The sequence below is a fragment of the Zalophus californianus genome, chromosome 5 (assembly GCF_009762305.2).
Source record: "Zalophus californianus isolate mZalCal1 chromosome 5, mZalCal1.pri.v2, whole genome shotgun sequence".
Classification (NCBI taxonomy): Eukaryota; Metazoa; Chordata; class Mammalia; order Carnivora; family Otariidae; genus Zalophus; species Zalophus californianus.
In genome coordinates, this window is record NC_045599.1 from 111,327,198 (window position 1) to 111,344,998 (window position 17,801).

A 17,801-nucleotide genomic window follows, 5' to 3' on the forward strand; every position below is an offset into this window, starting at 1 on the left:
TGCAGACCTCCCCTTTTGGGGAGGATGGAGCCCACATTTTCTTCCTCTTTCCCCTTAGCCATCCTTACAACCAGCCTGCATCCTCCCCATGCTGGAAGAGGCCAGGATCAAGCCCTCCTTGGCCTTCCCAGGGGTGGTCAACAGCATCACTAGAGCCAGGGAAAAGAAGCCTGGGGAGTCCATTTCTACACAGCCCACCCAGGCCCAAAGCCTTTATCCAGAGCACATACAGGGGTTCATGCTCACCCACACCCAGCAGTGGGGGAAACCAGTTTGTTTGGAGCCTGTACCCAGAGACAGCAGCTATAGGAACACTGGGCTTCCAGGGAGTTCCAGCCTCTCCCCTGTGCCACGTCCCCTACTCTGAAGGTACCTGTAGTGGAGGGAGGGTAGGACAGGCCCTGCGGGCCATGGGGGTCCAGACCTGACTCAAATAGCCAAGGCTCTGTCTTGGGTTGTGGCAGGAGGTGAGCCTGACAGCATGGCCTCACCACAGGGACCAAGATGCCTGGCCTGGGCTGAGTGGCTTGACCTGACACCTTCCAGAATGCCTCATATCAGGCCCATCTCATCACCCAGAAGCTCAAAGGGCCCCTGTGAAGTAGGTGGTAGCAGGTCCTTCTAGCTCTGAGCGTGGGTTTTCAATGGTGGAACTTCTCTCTCATTCTGTCTTTTCTGACTAGTCCTCTTGTCATCCTGCTCCTTGGGTTTTTTTTTTTAAATATTTTATTTATTTATTTGACAGAGAGAGAGACAGTGAGAGAGGGAACACAAGCAGGGGGAGTGGCAGAGGGAGAAGCAGGCTTCTCGCTGAGCAGGGAGCCCCATGAGGGGCTCGATCCCAGGACCCATGACCTGAGCCAAAGGCAGACGCTTAACCGACTGAGCCACCCAGGCGCCTCCTGCTCCTTGTTTTTAATCCCCATTTCCTTGCATGTTTCAACTTTTTCTCTTTGTTCTACCCCTGCCCTGCTTCTCTCTCTCTCCCTCTCCCCATCTTGCTCTCTGATCTCTCTGTTTCTGTTTCCCTCTCTGTCACTCTGCTTCTCTCTTGATCTAGGTATGTCTCCCACAATCTCCCTCTTCTTTGTCTTCTGTTTCCAGCTTCTCTATACTGGCAAAGTCAGTGAAGATATATCTCCAGGACACTTCATTCTGAAAGTTTCTGCAACAGACTTGGATTCTGATACCAATGCTCAGATCACATATTCTCTGCATGGTCCTGGGGCAGATGAATTTAAGCTGGATCCTCATACAGGTGGGTTTCCTGAGCTTCAAGATCAAGCCGAGAACTTAATGAATACCAGTGCCCAATACCATGTTAGGTTCCTTGGAGAAGAAACAGGAATTCACCTACCCATCCATCCGTTTACTCAGCAAACATATTGGTACCATGTGCCAAGCATTGCACTAGATGGTGGGGACATAATCAACAGACAGATAAGATCTGGGTCTTGTGGGAAAGGCAGTCATTGAATCAGTGGTTTGAAATGTGCTGAGTTAAGAAAAAATGCAGGATGAAGGGGAGGTTCGACAGGAGCGGGGAGGGAGGCTTAGGAGCAGAGTTAAGGGAGTAGTAGGGATGGACGCTCAAGGCAGAAGGAGAATTTATACAAGGACTTTGTTTTAGGAAAGAGTGCATACATCTGAGGTCCTGATGGAAGGCCAGAAACTGGTGCACAGAGGGGAGGAGAGAGGCCAAAGTGTGGGGGTGAGGGGTGCACACCCCTCCTCTAGAGGGGTTTAGGCAGATGAGCTTCATGGTCAAGGACATGATCTCAACATGCATATGTTGCAGACCTCAATGTATTACTGTAAAAATCCCAAGAGATGAAGTATATAGAAGTCTAGCCCAGGTCTGGCACATAATAAGAGTTCAGTAGATGTGGTTGCCATTGTCATTATTATTAGAGGACAAAGCAACAGGTGGAAGCAGAGAGCCCTGCAGGGTAGACCACTAATGCCTGGGAGAGGTTGGGCTGTGAGAGTCTGATGGAGAAGACAGGGTGAGGTCTGCTTTCTTTGGAAGAGCAGCCCCACAGTGGGATCCCTGTCCTGCTGCTACAGGCAGCACAGAAGGCCCAGGTCACAGAGGGCCAGCTGCTGACACTTGACTAGGAACCAGTAGCTCAAAGGATGGCTTGGAGATTCCTGAGCAGGGAGGTGGCAGGTGAGAATGGTGTCCCAGGAAGCTGTCTGGATAGATAGGAGACAACACTGTCCTTTCTCATTCCAACATGGGCATGCTGATTCACCCCAGGTAGGTTACCTAATCTCTCTCTGATGCTGTTTATTCAGCTGCAGGATGACTGGTGAGGTCTTAAAAAAGAAAACTGGGTGTTTTTTCTCAATATGGAAAGAATACATGCTCATTGTACAAAAATTCAAACACTGCAGGCATGTATTATGCAGAAATTGGAAAGTCTATATGATAACCAGGCCCTCCTCAAAGATAAGCACTCTAGAATACTATTTTGTGACTTACTTTTTTTTCACATAGCAATACCTTGGAGGTTATAAAAAGGCATTACATAAAGCGCTATCATAATTCCTTCTGGGTTGCACAGTATTTTACTGTATGGCTAAATCATGATGTATTCAACCAGTCCCTTTTAGAAAGACATACAGGGTATTTTCAGTATGCTGCTATTATAAACAATGCTGGAGAGAATATCTTTATATATACATTTTTATCCTTGGGTTGATTATTCTGTAGGATATATTCCTAGATGTGTAATTGTGGACCAAAGGATATGTGTTGTTAGAAATTGCCTCCTTGCCCTTTAAAAATGTTGTGCCTCTTTGTAGCTTGTTGGTGAGGATCTTAAATTGATGATGTGGGGGTGGAGTGCATTTGGAGAATTAGAGAGGTAGGCAGGTGTGGAACTGAACTTCTTTCCTAACTGTATGTAGGTAGGACTGACCCCTTTTCTTTGACCCCTTTTTGTCACAGAGTGACAAACCCCTGTGTGCCTGTGGTTGTCTCGCATAGATACCTAGAATGCAAGTGCAGGGAAACCTCACCTGCTGTCATTTCTCTGGCCAGGGGAGCTGACCACCCTTACAGCCCTGGACCGTGAGAAGAAGGATGCATATAGCCTTGTTGCCAAGGCGACGGATGGAGGTGGCCAATCGTGCCAGGCAGACGTGATCCTCCACGTGGAGGATGTGAATGACAACGCCCCCCATTTCTTCCCCAGCCACTGTGCTGTGGCTGTCTTCGACAACACCACAGTTAAGACCCCCGTGGCTGTGGTGTTGGCCCGGGATCCTGACCAAGGTGAGGAGGAGAAGGATTGGAGGCCATTTGCTCACAGGGTCACCTGGGGTGAGGGTTTGGCTCTTTGTGTGTTGCTCTGAGATGTAGCAAGGACTCTGTCTCCTTGCTGAGTGTATGAACACTCACAAGAGGAAAATGTCTGCCCAGAAACCGCATACCTAAGTGCTAGGTGACAAAAGATTTGGCCAGTACAGGGCCTTTCAGCCTCATTGATTCTCACTGGCTGTCAGGCCTGGAGCCCTTTCAATTCTGCCATTTACCCTCAAGGACACTTTAAATACAAACATCTAATCTGAAATACACCAGTCGGAACTATTCAACTCCAATTAATTTGTCACAGGAAAGGAATTTTTGGCACAAACTCTATTAAGCCTATTAAATTCCTTGATCCATTTTCTAGACAATAAAGTGGAATCACTTTCAGTATTTTACATTTGAATTTTAATGACATTATTTGCACTAGAGTTAATTCCTTTTCTTTAGAATTGACGAGGCAAATTAGATTCATGCACGAGTATTTGTTCCGTATTGTACCAATTATAACTTCTGCTACCATGAAGCACTTTGTGTCTGCATATATATGTGTATATATATTTATATATATACAGTACATATGTCCAATTTTCTTGAGTTTTTGCTTGGCATTGAAGGAGATAGGAGATTTTTGGAGGGATGTAGGGGTTCTAGAGAGGGCAAATAGAGCAGAGGCATCTAATGGCTACAAGGCCCTGTAGTGCTCACTAGCTCGTACTTGCACACTCCCAGGGACAGGAAGCTCCCTACTTCCTAGGCAACTACTCACCTACCTTCCATGGTACCCCCTTACTTCCTAGCAGCTCCCTACCGACCTTCTGTGGTACCTCACATAATTATCAGGTGCTACGTATTTTGAGCTGGCAACCACCAGTCCTTGTCTGGACTTTTGTAGTCACACACTTCTCCTAGACTTTCGCCCACGACAGCCCTTCCAAGGCGGGCAGGTGGTGATTATCTGCTCTAGTCCTAAGCTTTCCTATCTGGGTGAAGGAGACCTAGTTTCTTCAATTACATGCTTCTGCTCACACCCGCTTTCTAGGACACATCCTGTGGCCTTGTACCAGTTTACCATTAACCCTTCAAAACTGTTATTATTCTAATCCAAATATTCCACTCAGATATTCCAAACGTGGCCTGACCAGAAGCTCCCTCTCTGCAGAAAAATTATGGTCTCTCCAGAAAAATGTATATATGGGGGAATTGCATGGTATGTGCATTTAATTTATGTAAATTCCCCTATTCTAATAGGCAGTTCCTGCCACCATTCCACCAAAAGGGCGTGTGTCCCCATGTGTATGTGAGATGTGATTCCACCAAAAGGGCGTGTGTCCCCATGTGTATGTGAGATGTGATTCCACCAAAAGGGCGTGTGTCCCCATGTGTATGTGAGATGTGATTCCACCAAAAGGGCGTGTGTCCCCATGTGTATGTGAGATGTGATTCCCTCAGGCTCAGAGCACGCACTCCTCCCACTGGGTGAGGATCTCACCGCTGAGCATTCGGTACTGGCGTTCTTCATACACAAAGACCACCACTGCTTCATCTAGTTACACAACCAAAGAACATAATAGAATCTGAGTCAAAGGTGAAGAAACACTGCGTGTTTTGATTTGCTAAGAACTTTCCATGGGTATGTGTGTTTCCTTAACTTTTTATTTTTTCTTAATTTTATTTTTTTTAAGATTTTATTTATTTGACAGAAAGAGACACAGTGAAAGAGGGAACACAAGCAGGGGAAGTGGGAGAGGGAGAAGCAGGCCTCCCGCGGAGCAGGGAGCCAGACGCAGGGCTCGATCCCAGCACCCTGGGATCATGACCTGAGCTGAAGGCAGACACTTAACAACTGAGCCACCCAGGCGCCCCTCCTTAATTTTTTATTTTGACATAATTATAGGCTTATAGGAAGTTGCATAAATAGTACTGAGAGACCCCTGCACCCTTCCCCCAGCTTCCCCCAATGGTGGCATTTTAGTTGTCGCAGGAAATTGGTACTGGGACATGACTGGTAACTCGACTATAAACCGTATTCAGATTTCACCAGTTTTTATGCACTCATTTGAATGTGTGCAGGTGAGCGCATGGCTTTATGTGCATAGTTCTATTCAATCTTATCCCACATAGAGTGTCGTGTAACCACCACCACCATCAAGATATAGAATTGTTTTATCACAACCAAGGAACTCGCTATAGATGGTTTTGACCTTGCACAATTTTCACTTTATGAGCTGGCCTTGGACTCTAATCCCCACATAAACATTTTCAGATAATTTTATAGGTTTGCAGATGCCCTACCCCCAGGAACCTTTCTGTGAGGCCTTGAAACCCCTGGTGAAGAATCTCCCACTGAGAGATTCTCACTCTTAATGCAGCCTGAGCATGTTAGCCTTTATGGGGACCCTCCATTCCAGGCCCTCCTGTGGCTAGATGGGGCCAGAAGAGGGTCTCTCAATATGAACCATACCCTTGGTCTCCCCAACAGGTGCCAATGCCCAGGTGGTTTACTCTCTGACGGACTCTGCCGAAGGCCATTTTTCCATTGAGGCCACCACAGGTGTGATTCGGCTGGAGAAGCCACTACGGGTCGGGCCACAGGAAGCGCTGGAGCTCACTGTCCGTGCCTCTGACCTGGGAACCCCGAAACCACTGTCCACTCTGGGCACAGTCACTGTCTCAGTGGTAGGCCTCGATGACTATCTGCCTGTGTTCCTGAACACTGAGCATAGTGTGCAGGTGCCTGAGGACGCCCGGCTTGGCACAGAGGTGCTGCAGCTGGCCACCCTTACTCGCCCCACTGCCGAGAAGACCGGCTACCGCGTGGTCAGCGGAAATGAGCAGGGGAGGTTCCGCCTGGATGCCCGCACAGGTGAGCCAGTGCCTGAGGCAGCCCCACCCCCTACATTCAGCTGCACACACAGGGTCTTGGGGAACAGTGACTTCTTCACACATGGTTTGTGTGTGCCCCATGCAGACCTTCCCAGGACAAAACTCCTTTGGTTTTTCTTCACTCTGCATCTCTCCAGGTCCCAAGTCCCTCTTCCACCCTGGGGCCAGCTTATGTGGGGACCCCCTTTATTCCTCCACGTCCCCACCCAGGATGCTTGGCAACCCACTCTCCTCCCACAGTTTGTAGCTGGTGTAGATGTCCCAGCTCAGGCCCAGCCCCTGGAGGCTGAGGCCACTCTCTACTTTGGCTGACAAAGCATTTGCTGGAATCTAGGGCATAAGCTTCCCAAGGGCAGGGCTACCTGCTTCCCTCCTACAGCCCTTCCCAAATATCCCAGCACCCCTGACATTCCCCTTATTCTCATGAAAAGAACTAGGAAATGGTCTCTTCTTTCCCCCTAGCCACAGAAGAGTCTAAGTCAGACTCACAGAACCTCGTGGAAGGGCCTCAGAGGCTGCCCAGGTCAGATTCCTCCCCACAGCACCCTTGCAATGGTACTCTCTACCTCCCAGAGCAGCTGTCTTATCATTAAGCAGTACTTTTAAATGGTTGTACTATGAAGAATTTAAACATAAAAAATAGAGAGAACAGTGTAATGAACCCCACGTTCCCATCACCCAGCTTCAGGAATTGTCAACGTGTGCCCGTCTGATTTCACATTTGCCCTTCGCCACCACCCCCATGCACACATAATTGCATTTGGTTGATAGGCAGTATTTTAAGTCTCTTTAAATCTCTAACATTTTCCTCCCCCTCTCTATTTCCCCCACCACCTAACTAATGAAACTTGGGTCATGTGTCAGGCAGAACTTTTTCTATTTTGGATTGAATACTGGCTATATCTTTTTGATGTCATATATCTCTTTAGCCCCTATATTTCTTATAAATGACATTTGGATTAACGATCTTGATCAGGTTCAAGCTTAATTTTGTGGCAACAGTGCTTCATAAATGATGCTGGGCTGTACTTGTCACTATGTCGGGAGGCATATAACTGATAGGTTTTTTTCTGAGGTTAAGATTGACGATGGGCTTGCGTGTTGTCAGCCTGACCCATCCATTATAGAGTCCTTCATCAGCTGTCCTTCTAATGCTTTTAGCAATCTTAGATGATTATTTCCTAGATATATTATTTCATTAGGGGCAGCAAAATGGTGATCTTCTGATTTTATCATTCCTCATTCATTTACTAACTGGAATTCTTTCATAAAGAAGAGTTTTCTACCATTAAATATTTGGTTATCCAAGAAGAGCATGATAAATCCTTATTCTTTTCCAATTTTCAGAAAAATAAATTTATGCCCTAGTAGTTCATTGAACAATTTGGGGTATTCTAAAACTCCTTATAATCTAAGTGTTCTCATTTACTAGCTGGATGAACTTGGGCAGGTCATTTACCTGTTGAGAGTATCAGATAATTCACCTAGAAAATGGGAACCACAGTTGTTCCTACTCTACAGAATTATTGATCTACATGAGAAAGATTTAATATTACAGATTTAAGTGAGATTTCAATGAAATATTATAGAAATAAATGAGGGAAACATTGGCTGTTGAGAATAACAATAAGGAAAATGAGAGGAGATGGAGGGGAAGGGGAGGGGAAGGTAATGGGGAAATATAAAACAAAGAGGGTGATGTAAGAGATGAAGGAGGAGATGATGGAGATGAAGGAGATGATGGAGGAGAGGAAGGAAATGGTGGAGGAGATGATAGAGTAGATGATGGAAGAGAGGAAGGAGGAGATGATGGACAAGATGGAGGAGATGGAGGACATGGTGGAGATGATGGAGGAGAAAATGGAAGAGATTATGGAGGAGACAGAGGAGATGATGGAGGAGATCTGTCTCTCTCAACCCTGTTGAGCTGCCTCTCCTGGGGTCAGCTCTCTGCCTCTGCAGTCCCAAATACTTCATTGTTCTCATCATCTCTTGTTTCCTCAGGGATCCTGTATGTCAACAAGAGCCTGGACTTTGAGACAAGCCCCAAGTTCTTCCTATCCATAGAATGCAGCCGGAAAGGCTCTTCCTCCCTCAGTGACATGATCACAATCGTGGTCAACATCACTGATGTCAATGAACACCGACCCAGATTCCCCCAGGATCTGTACAGCACAAGAGTCTTAGAGAATGCCATCGTGGGTGATGTCGTGCTCACAGTAAGGACCTGCAACTTTGCCCTTCGGGGGGCATGGACTTGGGTGGGCATCTATCCCCCCTCAGATGTCTATGAGCATGGGTTAATTTATCAATTTATACACTATAGACTTAACTCTGACTTGCAGCCACTTGGCCAAACTGTTTCTCATGACAGAGGGTCTCAGGGCTATGTTTGATAAGGTCTAGATCAGGTACTGATAGAACGGGACATAGGAGAGACCCCAGAGGACCGCCAGAGGCTCCAAGATCTGGGAACGGCCTGGAATATTAGTGTGTGTATAGGGGGAGGGGCACCAAATAACACCTCTTTGCATTTAAACACGTAATTGCTCCCAGCTACATTAGAGTGAAACCAAACTCTGTATGCCCATATTCAAGGTTCTCTATGATCCCTCTTTATTCTGCCTTCTGGTCTTAATCTGCTTCCACTCTCTAACATGTACCCTATGCTCCAACCACACAGGAAGATGTGCCTTTCCCCAAACAGTCTCTGCACTTTCACACATTCTGGGCTCCTGCCTGGAATGCTGGCTCTATTCCCAGAAGCCCTCCTTATCCTTCTGAGAGTCAGGGATGCTTTGCTAATCTCCCCAGGTAGAATTTATCACTGTGTTCTCTGTGCTCTCATAAAGCTGATCATACTTTGCCCCAAATTAGAATTACCCATAAAATTAGACATTAAACTTCCTGTGGGCATCTTCATTTTAGCACATCCCTCACCTCCTGGCTCAGGACCTAGTACCCTGTCAGTATGAGTTAATGAGTAAATGAATGAATCATGGCATGCTGAAATCTATACTAGGATATAAAATGAAGAGGTTCCTTTCATAGGGATGACTGTGGTCCGGGGATTGCCAGCCCAATGGCAGTCATTGGACTGGGGACATATCTGTCCCCTTACACTCCCAGGGGCCAATGTTCCTTTCTGGTCCCTCTTGCCCTCCATTCACAACTACCCTCCCATTGCTGCAGCTGTCAGCGACTGATGAAGATGGACCTGCAAATAGTGCCATCACCTACAGCCTGGTAGGAGGGAACCAGCTCGGGCACTTCGCTGTCCACCCCAAGAAGGGGGAGCTACAAGTGGCCAAGGCCCTGGATTGGGAACAGGTGAGTCATGTGGGAGGGGCCCAATCTGAGCTAATCAGAACAGAGATATGGCCCTGATGCAAGTCCAGAGTCCTGGTGAACTGTGGTCAACACCCCATGCTGACTTCTCCAGACTTGTCCTCGGCATCCCACACTTGTTTTCTCTGTGTGGTCTCTATGACCTGTGAGGCCAGAGGCAGGAGGGGGACTAAGTGACCCTTAACCTTCACTGGAGAAGGTTGGGCTAGCTTCTTTTTATTGACCAGGAATCATTAGATCATTATAATAAATTATCATTTATTGAGCACCTGCTCTGTGCCAGGAACTTTGCTAAGTGCTTTATTACACCGTGCCATTTGGTCCTTAAAATAATCCTAGGGTGTGGGTCCTGATAGCCTCACGGATGTTTAGTCACCTTCCCAAGTTCGCACAGCTGGTAAGTGGTGGAACTGGAAATCAAACCTATTTCTTCCTGACTCCAAAACCTGGGCCCTAAAATAGCATGGGTGGGTAGTGGGGGTGGGCATAGGGGAGTGTCTCCATCTTATTTTTCTGAAAACATTAGTGATGAGTCATGGGGCAGAACTGAGGGGTCTTGTTGCTAACTCTCCACTGGCATCTTGCTATAGACTTCTAGCTATTCCCTGAGGCTCCGAGCCACAGACAGCGGGCGGCCCCCACTGCATGAGGACACAGATATTGCTATCCAAGTGGTTGATGTCAATGATAACCCACCAAGATTCTTCCAGCTCAACTACAGCACCTCTGTCCAGGTACATTTGAGCTTCCAAAGACATCCTGAAGCCTTCCTCCCTTCGTTTCCCTCCTAGTGGATGGTGCTCATCACTGGTATCAGTCTACCAAAACAGTGGCTGTGACCTTGCCACTGATATCCCTAATGGCAACACAGCCTGCTAAAGGGGACTATGAATTATGGAATTAAAAATAATCAGGCACTGTGCTAGGCATTTCCACATCCATTACCTCATTTGGGACTCACATAGCTGCATGAAGCAGGTAGTACAGTAGTCCCCCCTTATCCATGGTTTTGCTTTCTGTGGTTTCAGTCAGGCTGACCCCTAGTCAACCACAGTTCAGAAGCTGATGATCCCTCTCTGACGTATCATCAGAAGGTCAATAGTAGCCTAATGTACATCACACATTCTGTGTGCCTATGTCATTCATCTCACTTCATCTCACCACATGGGCATCTTACTATCCTCGCATCATCAAAAGAAGAATGGGGGAGTACAGATACTTTGAGAGCAGGAGACCACACTCACATAACTTTTATTATAGTATATTGTTATAATTTTCTATTTTGTCATTAGTTGTTGCTGTTAATCTCTTACTGTGCCTAACTGATAAATTAAAGTTTATCACAGAGATGTATGTATAGCATTCATGCTTTCAGACATCCACTAGGGGTCTTAGAACATGTCCCTGTGGATAAGGAGGCCTACTCTGCCCACTTTACAGATTTTTTAAATGTAGGTGCAGAAATGTGCCATAGCTAGAATGTGGCAAATTTGGGATTTAAACCTAGATGATTTTCCAGATCCCCAAACTATTTCCACCATACCAGTGGTTTACAAATGGGATCTGGAGAGGGCCTAGGGATTCAATGGGAATTATGACCATAAGAGGTGAGGGAGGTGAGGAAGAGGATAGGAAGGCAGAATCCTGGGTCCTGCTATGTATCAGCCAGAGTCTCTCCACTTTTATTTGTTTGTATATTATTAGTTAGGATGCTTTGACTGCCAATAACACATTATCTGACTAAAATGTCATTCAATAATAAGGGCTTATTTTTTTCATATAACAAAAGGTATGATGGTGAGAAGTTCTATTCCAGAACTGGTTATTTCAGCAGAAAAACAGTATCACAGCTTTGGGCTAGCTTCTTTGAAATTCCCTCACCTTCTTTCTCACGGCTGCTGCAGCTCCAGCATCACATCCTTGTCTGACCATCTTCAAAGACAAACAGAAAAGGACTTCCCCCCACCCCAGGCTCTGTTTTTTATCAAAGATAGTTTCTCAGAACCCTCACGTGGTTGACTTCTCCAGTGATCAGAATAAGATTACACGATCACCATTACACCAAAAACTGGCACAGGGAATCAGATTTTATAACTGACTTAGACCAATCACAGTCCATCTCTCTCCTTTTTATTTTTTATTTTTTGAGAGGGAAAGTGAGAGGGAGAGGGAGAGAGCATGAGTGGGGAGGGGCAGAGGAAGAGAGAATCTTAAGCAGGCTCCACGCTCAGCATGTCACTGACATGGGGCTCAATCTCACAACCCTGAGATCATGACCTGAGCTGTAATCAAGAGTTGGACACTTAACCAACTTGAGCCTCCCAGGTGCCCCAGTCCATCACCTCTTAATAAGGGCATATCTTTTGTGAGGATATTGCCACCCCACAAAAGTCAGGTTTTGTAAGAAAAGAAGGAACGAATGCCTGTTGGATAGGCAACCATTAATTTCTGTCCATAAGATTCTGTTTGTAGATAGGGTTTTGTTGCAAAAAAGATACAGATACTGAATCCCTATGTTATAGAACAGAGACTGGAATGATATCCAGGGAATCAATTTTTCTTAGTTGCATGCTTACTCATTTTTAAATTTTCTCATTGAGTTGGGTGTTCCATTGGTCTTCTAAGCAGGAAACCATTTATAGGTGTTCAGTTGACCCTATGAATCACAAAACTTCCACATGGATCCCAGGCACTAACTAATTTATGTACATGAATTATATCACCTATGTGACCTTGGGCAAGTCACCTTCTATAGGATAAAGGGACTCTAAGGACCCTTCCTGCCTTAATGGGCTTTGTTTCTAAGACTTAGCACTGCCCTCAGGAAGCTCCTGGTCTAGACTGGCGAAGCCAACAACTAATTCACGGGCTCACAGAATGAATGAATGATAGCTTGAAGTCCAGACATGGCCTGAGAGCAGCCAGAGTGCTGAGGACTCATCCCAGATGAGGGGATCCAGAAAGATGCAAAAGGAAGGACTGGAACTCATTTTGCTCTTTGATTTCCTGGTACTCTCTATCTCAGGAAAACTCACCCATTGGTAGCAAAGTCCTGCAGCTGATCCTGAGTGACCCGGACTCCTCAGAGAATGGTCCACCCTACTCATTCCGAATCACCAAGGGAAATGATGGCTCTGCCTTCCAAGTGACCCCTGATGGATGGCTAGTGACCGCTGTGGGCCTGAGCAGAAGAGTTCAGGAATGGTATCAGCTTCAGATCAAGGTGAGAGCTGTGTTGGGCCACTAGTGGTGACCATGGGGACATTAATGTGCTGACAAAAGCACTATAAGTCCTTCTATTATTAGGAGAAAATGTACAGAGCTCTTACTAGGTGCTGGGCACTGGGTTAAGTGCTTCACATGCATTATTGCATTAAACCCTCACAACAGGCTTTAGGGGGGTACAGTTAGCACCCCCACTTTACAGAGGTGGTAACTGAAGCACAGGGAGGTTGAGGGACTGGGTTAAAGTAATACTACCAATAAGTGGCAGAGGTGGGTTGCCTCAGACCAAATACTCTGACCCTGGAGCCTAACCTCTGAATTCCTCATAGCTTCTGGGCAGAACAACAAACACCCTCACCCTGGCTCTAGCTCCTTGAATTTGGCCAGGACAGCTCTCTGAACCTCACAGCAACTGGTGTGGGGTCCAAACTGGAGAAGATATACATGTTTAGGGGGTCATGGTGGTATTGCAAAGGGTAGAGTAAGAATAGCCAAAGGGAAGTGGTCAAGATGGTAGTTAAACATTTCTTCTTCATTTCATTCCCTCAAAATCCCTTTCCTAAATCTCAAGTCCTAGTGGACCCTGTTATTCTGTGAACTTCTCTGGGCTCAGGATGATATATCCATCCATTCATCCATCCAGCCAGTCAGTGATTTGCTGTCTTTCAACAAATATTGAGCAGCCATCCTGTGCCAGGCCCTCTGCTTGCTGCTAGTAATACAGCAGGGGGAAAGAAGGCGATGATCCCTGTCCTTGTGGGCTTTTGATTCTAGTCATGGAGATAAACCATAAACAAATGAAGAAAGAAAGTGCCTTATGAAAGGCACAGAGGAGACATATTCGGAGGGTGGCTCCCCTCGTGAGGAAGGGACATTTGGGCTGGGACCTGAGAGGAGCCAGCTGTGTGAAAAATGGGCAGGAGAGTGTCACAGGCAGAAACAAGATAAGCCAATTCTTGAGTTGGGAAAGAGCTTGAAGTGGGTCTGAGATGGGACCAATGTGGTCAGCATAGTGATCCTAATGGTAATAAAGCTGAAGAGATGGGTTGGGTAGATCATGGAGGCCTCATAGCTTGGGTGACCACACTACCTGAGGTCCAAACTGTGATGCACTTGAGAGGGAGAAAAGCACTAAAAATAGTTCATTGGTGACCACTGAGCCACAACAGGATCAATTAGTGAAAATCAAGACTGATCTGGGCAAACCGGGAAATTATAAGCCTTGGTAATATTTTTAGTATTACTTTCAATCCCAGTGGGAGAGAGTGGTGTGGAAACCTTGAGCAGATAACAAAGATGCAAGAAGTGGATAGACTAGGGACAAGCTCTGCATGGAAATAAACAGGAGTTGGTGATAGACTGGATATGGGGAGAGAGAGAAGAATCAGGGGTGATTCCCAGGTTCCAGACTCTAGTGAAGACTGGGCGGGTGTGGCCATTGCTGAGGCTGGAAAGAGAGTGAAGTGGGGGAAGGACAGGTTTATGGGGGTAAAATGAGGACTCCGTTTTGCACATGTCACCTTTTCGGTGCCCATGAGACATCGACATGAAGGTGTCCAGTAGGTAGTTGGGAATGGAAGTCTGCAGCTCAGAGGACAGGTGTGGGCTAACATAGAGGGTTCTCAGAGCGAAGGGCATGGACCCGATTGCCTAGGAAACGATGAACTCTGTCTCCCGACCCAGACAATCGCTCAGTAACTATCGGCATCACCATCTCTTGTACGTGTCCTGTATTTCCACTTTTGTTCACTGGGAGGCACTAGAGGCTAGCAAAGACCTACACGGACACAGGTAGGAGGACAGATTCTGCTCTGGCCTTACCTCCCATATGACCTTGGGCGAGTTACTTGACCTCTTTGAGCCTAAGTGATAGTTTTTGTAAAATGGGAGACTTTATGGTATCTATCTCCTAAGAAAGGTTAAGGTTACAGTTAGGGTTGATAGGATATCTCATATCATGCATCAGAAGCATTAGAAGTGACCAGCATACAGTCTGCACTCAGTTGATGCCAGCTGTAAGTTATACTTAGCAGTAGTATTAATTATTGCTGTTGCTATTGATATCCCACCTGTGTTATGCACAAATCCCAGCACTAAGTGTAATTTCACAACTTGTTCGCCCACTCAAAGCACTGGAATACATGTGAACAAGATACTACTTGTAGGGAAAGTTGTGGAGACCCCTGGTGACAGCCGGGAAAGTGATCAAGTCACTGAAGGAAACTTCGTCCTTGCTAATCTGGACAGAAAGTTGCAGAGACGCTTGGCAAAATATGAAAGGAAAAGGCATTTTTAATTTACATTCTTTTCCTTGCTTAACTGAGGTCATAGCACGGCCTTGTTAAAACCTTCAATGGCTTTTCATGGCTCTGACATAAAACCCAACCTTGTGCTCCTCAGCCCATCAGTGACGGGGTGGCCTCCCTTGTGCCCCCCTCTGGTCCTCAGCCCTGCCCACTCGCTCCAGCAGCCGTGGCCCTTCCGCCCCATCAAGCTCACCACATTCTTTCTACTCTGGGGCTGGTCACTTGCTGTTCCCTTTGTCACCTCCTCTCCTTACCTCTTCTCATCCCTTAGGACTCAGTTCAAGGGTCACCTCTTCCTCAAGTGTCACGACTTCCCTTCCACCTGATCTGAGTTAGGACCCTTTCACTCTTCAGATTTCTGTCCCATGCTCCATTTATCTCCTTCACAGCACTTTATCCATGTCTGACATTCTCTTGTTTATTTGGTAACGTATTGACCGTCTCTTTTCTCCCGATCACAGCAGAGGGCCTGGCCTGTAGAAAGCACTCAGTAAGTACTTGTTGGCTGACCTGAAGAGGCAATGCCCACCCTGACCCCAATCACATAGTAAAGGGGGATCCCAAAGAGAACCTCCTTTGGCTGACAGGGGCCCCAAAGGATGCACACTGGAATCATGAAGAGACATTTGATGACTCACTTAAGGAATGAGACAGAATGAGGGACGTTGGAGAGGAAGGAGGCACGAGTGCGAGTGGCTGGAGAGACTTAGGAAGAGGCTCAGAGAGCTGTCAGATGAGGAAACGGAGTTAAGTTTTACTGTGAGGTATGGGATATAACTCCCTCCACAAGACCTTCAGTGCTTTGGAGTTATTGTCCTCTTTTTTGATTGTGACGACATGCTGAGCCTGGCCTCAAGCAGAGAGACGTGGTTGCCCCAGGAGGCCCAGACTTGTTCGGGCCACAGACAGCTGCAGTCCTGGGGTAATAACAGTGCTTGTTTTGCCCACAGGTGTCAGACAGTGGCATCCCTCCCCTCTCGTCTTCGACATCTGTCAGAGTCCATGTCACGGAGCAGAGCCACTACCCACCCTCCGCCCTCCCACTGGAGATCTTCATCACCATCGGGGAGGAGGAGTTCCAGGGTGGCATGGTGGGCAAAATCCATGCCACAGACCGAGACCCACAGGACACGCTGACCTATAGCCTGGCAGGAGAGGACACCCTGGCCAGGCACTTCTCAGTGGGCGCCCCCGATGGCAAGATTATCGCCGCCCAGGGCCTGCCTCGTGGCCGCTATGCATTCAACGTCACAGTCAGTGATGGGAGCTTCGCTGCCACCGCTGGGGTCCACGTCCATGTGTGGCATGTGGGGCGAGAGGCTCTGCAGCAGGCCATGTGGATGGGCTTCCACCAGCTCACCCCAGAGGAGCTGGTGAGCGACCACTGGAGGAACCTACAGAGGTTCCTCAGCAACAAACTGGACATCAAACGAGCTAACATCCACCTGGCCAGCCTTCAGCCTGCAGAGGCCACAGCTGGGGTGGACGTGCTCCTGGTCTTTGAGGGGCATTCTGGAACCTTCTACAAGCTCCAGGAGCTGGCATCCGTCATCACTCGCTCAGCCAAGGAGATGGAGCACTCGGTGGGAATTCAGATGAGGTCAGCCATGCCTGTGGTGCCCTGCCAGGGCCCAAGCTGCCAGGGTCAAATGTGCCAAGAGACAGTGCACCTGGACCCCAGGGTGGGGCCCACGTACAGCACAGCCAGGCTCAGCATCCTGACCCCGCGGCACCACCTGGAGAGGAGCTGCTCCTGCAATGGTGAGGAATGGGCTTCCCCAAGACAATCAGCACTGTAGGGCTCAGCCAGACTGACTGTAGGGATGGAGATCCCAGGGAGGCCCTGTGGGGTAGTAAGAGGGGAGTTTCAGCAGGGCTAAAGGCCACAGGCCACCATGGGATGGGTAGTGGCCTCACAAAATCTAGTCATGGAATAGCACCCTATTTCTGGACACTTTTTGGAGTTTTGAAAATAACAGCAAGGATACAAGAGGCAGTTAGCATGATGACTGAAAGCACACACTCTGGCATCAGACTGCCTGGGTTTAAATCCCAGCTCTGCCACTTGCGAGCCAAGTTACCTTAGGGAAATTATGTAGCCTTTCTGTGTCTTTGGGCTGTTATAGGGATTAAATGAGTATTAAATATCAGGGGCTTGCTTAGAAAAGTGCCTGATATAGAGAGGAAGTGGTCACTAACATGAGTTACTAATAGTACTAATAGTACTACAGCCTGGTGGCTATAACCTTAAGACTTAGACAGCTCAGGTTTTAACTCCAGCTCTATCTCTTACTAGCTGTGTAACCTTGGGTGGGTTACTAAATCTTCTGAGCTGTAGATTTTCATCTATAAAATAATGAAAATATTATCATCTGCCTTCTGGAGTTGGCTTGGGGAGTAAATTACTTAATGGATATAAAAGCACTTAGCCTTTGGCCCATAAGCACCCTGTCCATGATGGCCGTCATTCACATGGTAGCAGCCGTTGCTAGAAGGACTCTGCCATGTGCCAGGCACTGTATATGTTACCTAAACTAATTGGCACCAACACCCTACAAAGCAGGGTCATTAGTTCTAACTACGGTTGAAACTGAGGGATGGGGATTGTATTGGTTTACCTGAAACTGCATAGCCTCCGGTGAAGGGCTGGTTATCTAAATACCTGTGTGTCCCACTCTAAAGCCTGAGCTCTTCACTGAGCTCTACAGGAAGTCAGTTTCTTC

The 17,801-nt window shown here is 47.2% G+C and overlaps 2 protein-coding genes across 5 annotated transcripts in view; one reads left to right on the forward strand and one right to left on the reverse strand.

Moving 5' to 3' along the window:
* The window catches only part of SLC36A1 (solute carrier family 36 member 1), a 252,623-nt gene that overhangs the window by 165,765 nt on the left and 69,057 nt on the right, over positions 1-17,801 (reverse strand). Inside the window, exon 11 of one of the 3 annotated variants that reach the window (XM_027605692.2) lies at positions 15,153-15,552. The exons of the other annotated variants lie outside the window; for them this stretch is intronic. Within the exon in view, the coding sequence (XP_027461493.1) occupies positions 15,497-15,552 (56 nt within the window). The 3' untranslated portion in view covers positions 15,153-15,496. Of the gene's footprint in view, positions 1-15,152; positions 15,553-17,801 lie in introns of those variants that run through there. 3 annotated transcript variants of the gene reach the window in all.
* The window catches only part of FAT2 (FAT atypical cadherin 2), an 83,180-nt gene that overhangs the window by 50,746 nt on the left and 14,633 nt on the right, over positions 1-17,801 (forward strand). For both annotated transcript variants that reach the window (XM_027605684.2, XM_027605685.2), the window contains 8 exons: positions 1,105-1,258; positions 3,047-3,280; positions 5,796-6,179; positions 8,204-8,418; positions 9,392-9,529; positions 10,138-10,281; positions 12,573-12,770; positions 16,029-16,839. In XM_027605684.2, coding sequence (XP_027461485.1) covers positions 1,105-1,258; positions 3,047-3,280; positions 5,796-6,179; positions 8,204-8,418; positions 9,392-9,529; positions 10,138-10,281; positions 12,573-12,770; positions 16,029-16,839 — 2,278 coding nt within the window. The remainder of the gene's footprint in view (positions 1-1,104; positions 1,259-3,046; positions 3,281-5,795; positions 6,180-8,203; positions 8,419-9,391; positions 9,530-10,137; positions 10,282-12,572; positions 12,771-16,028; positions 16,840-17,801) is intronic.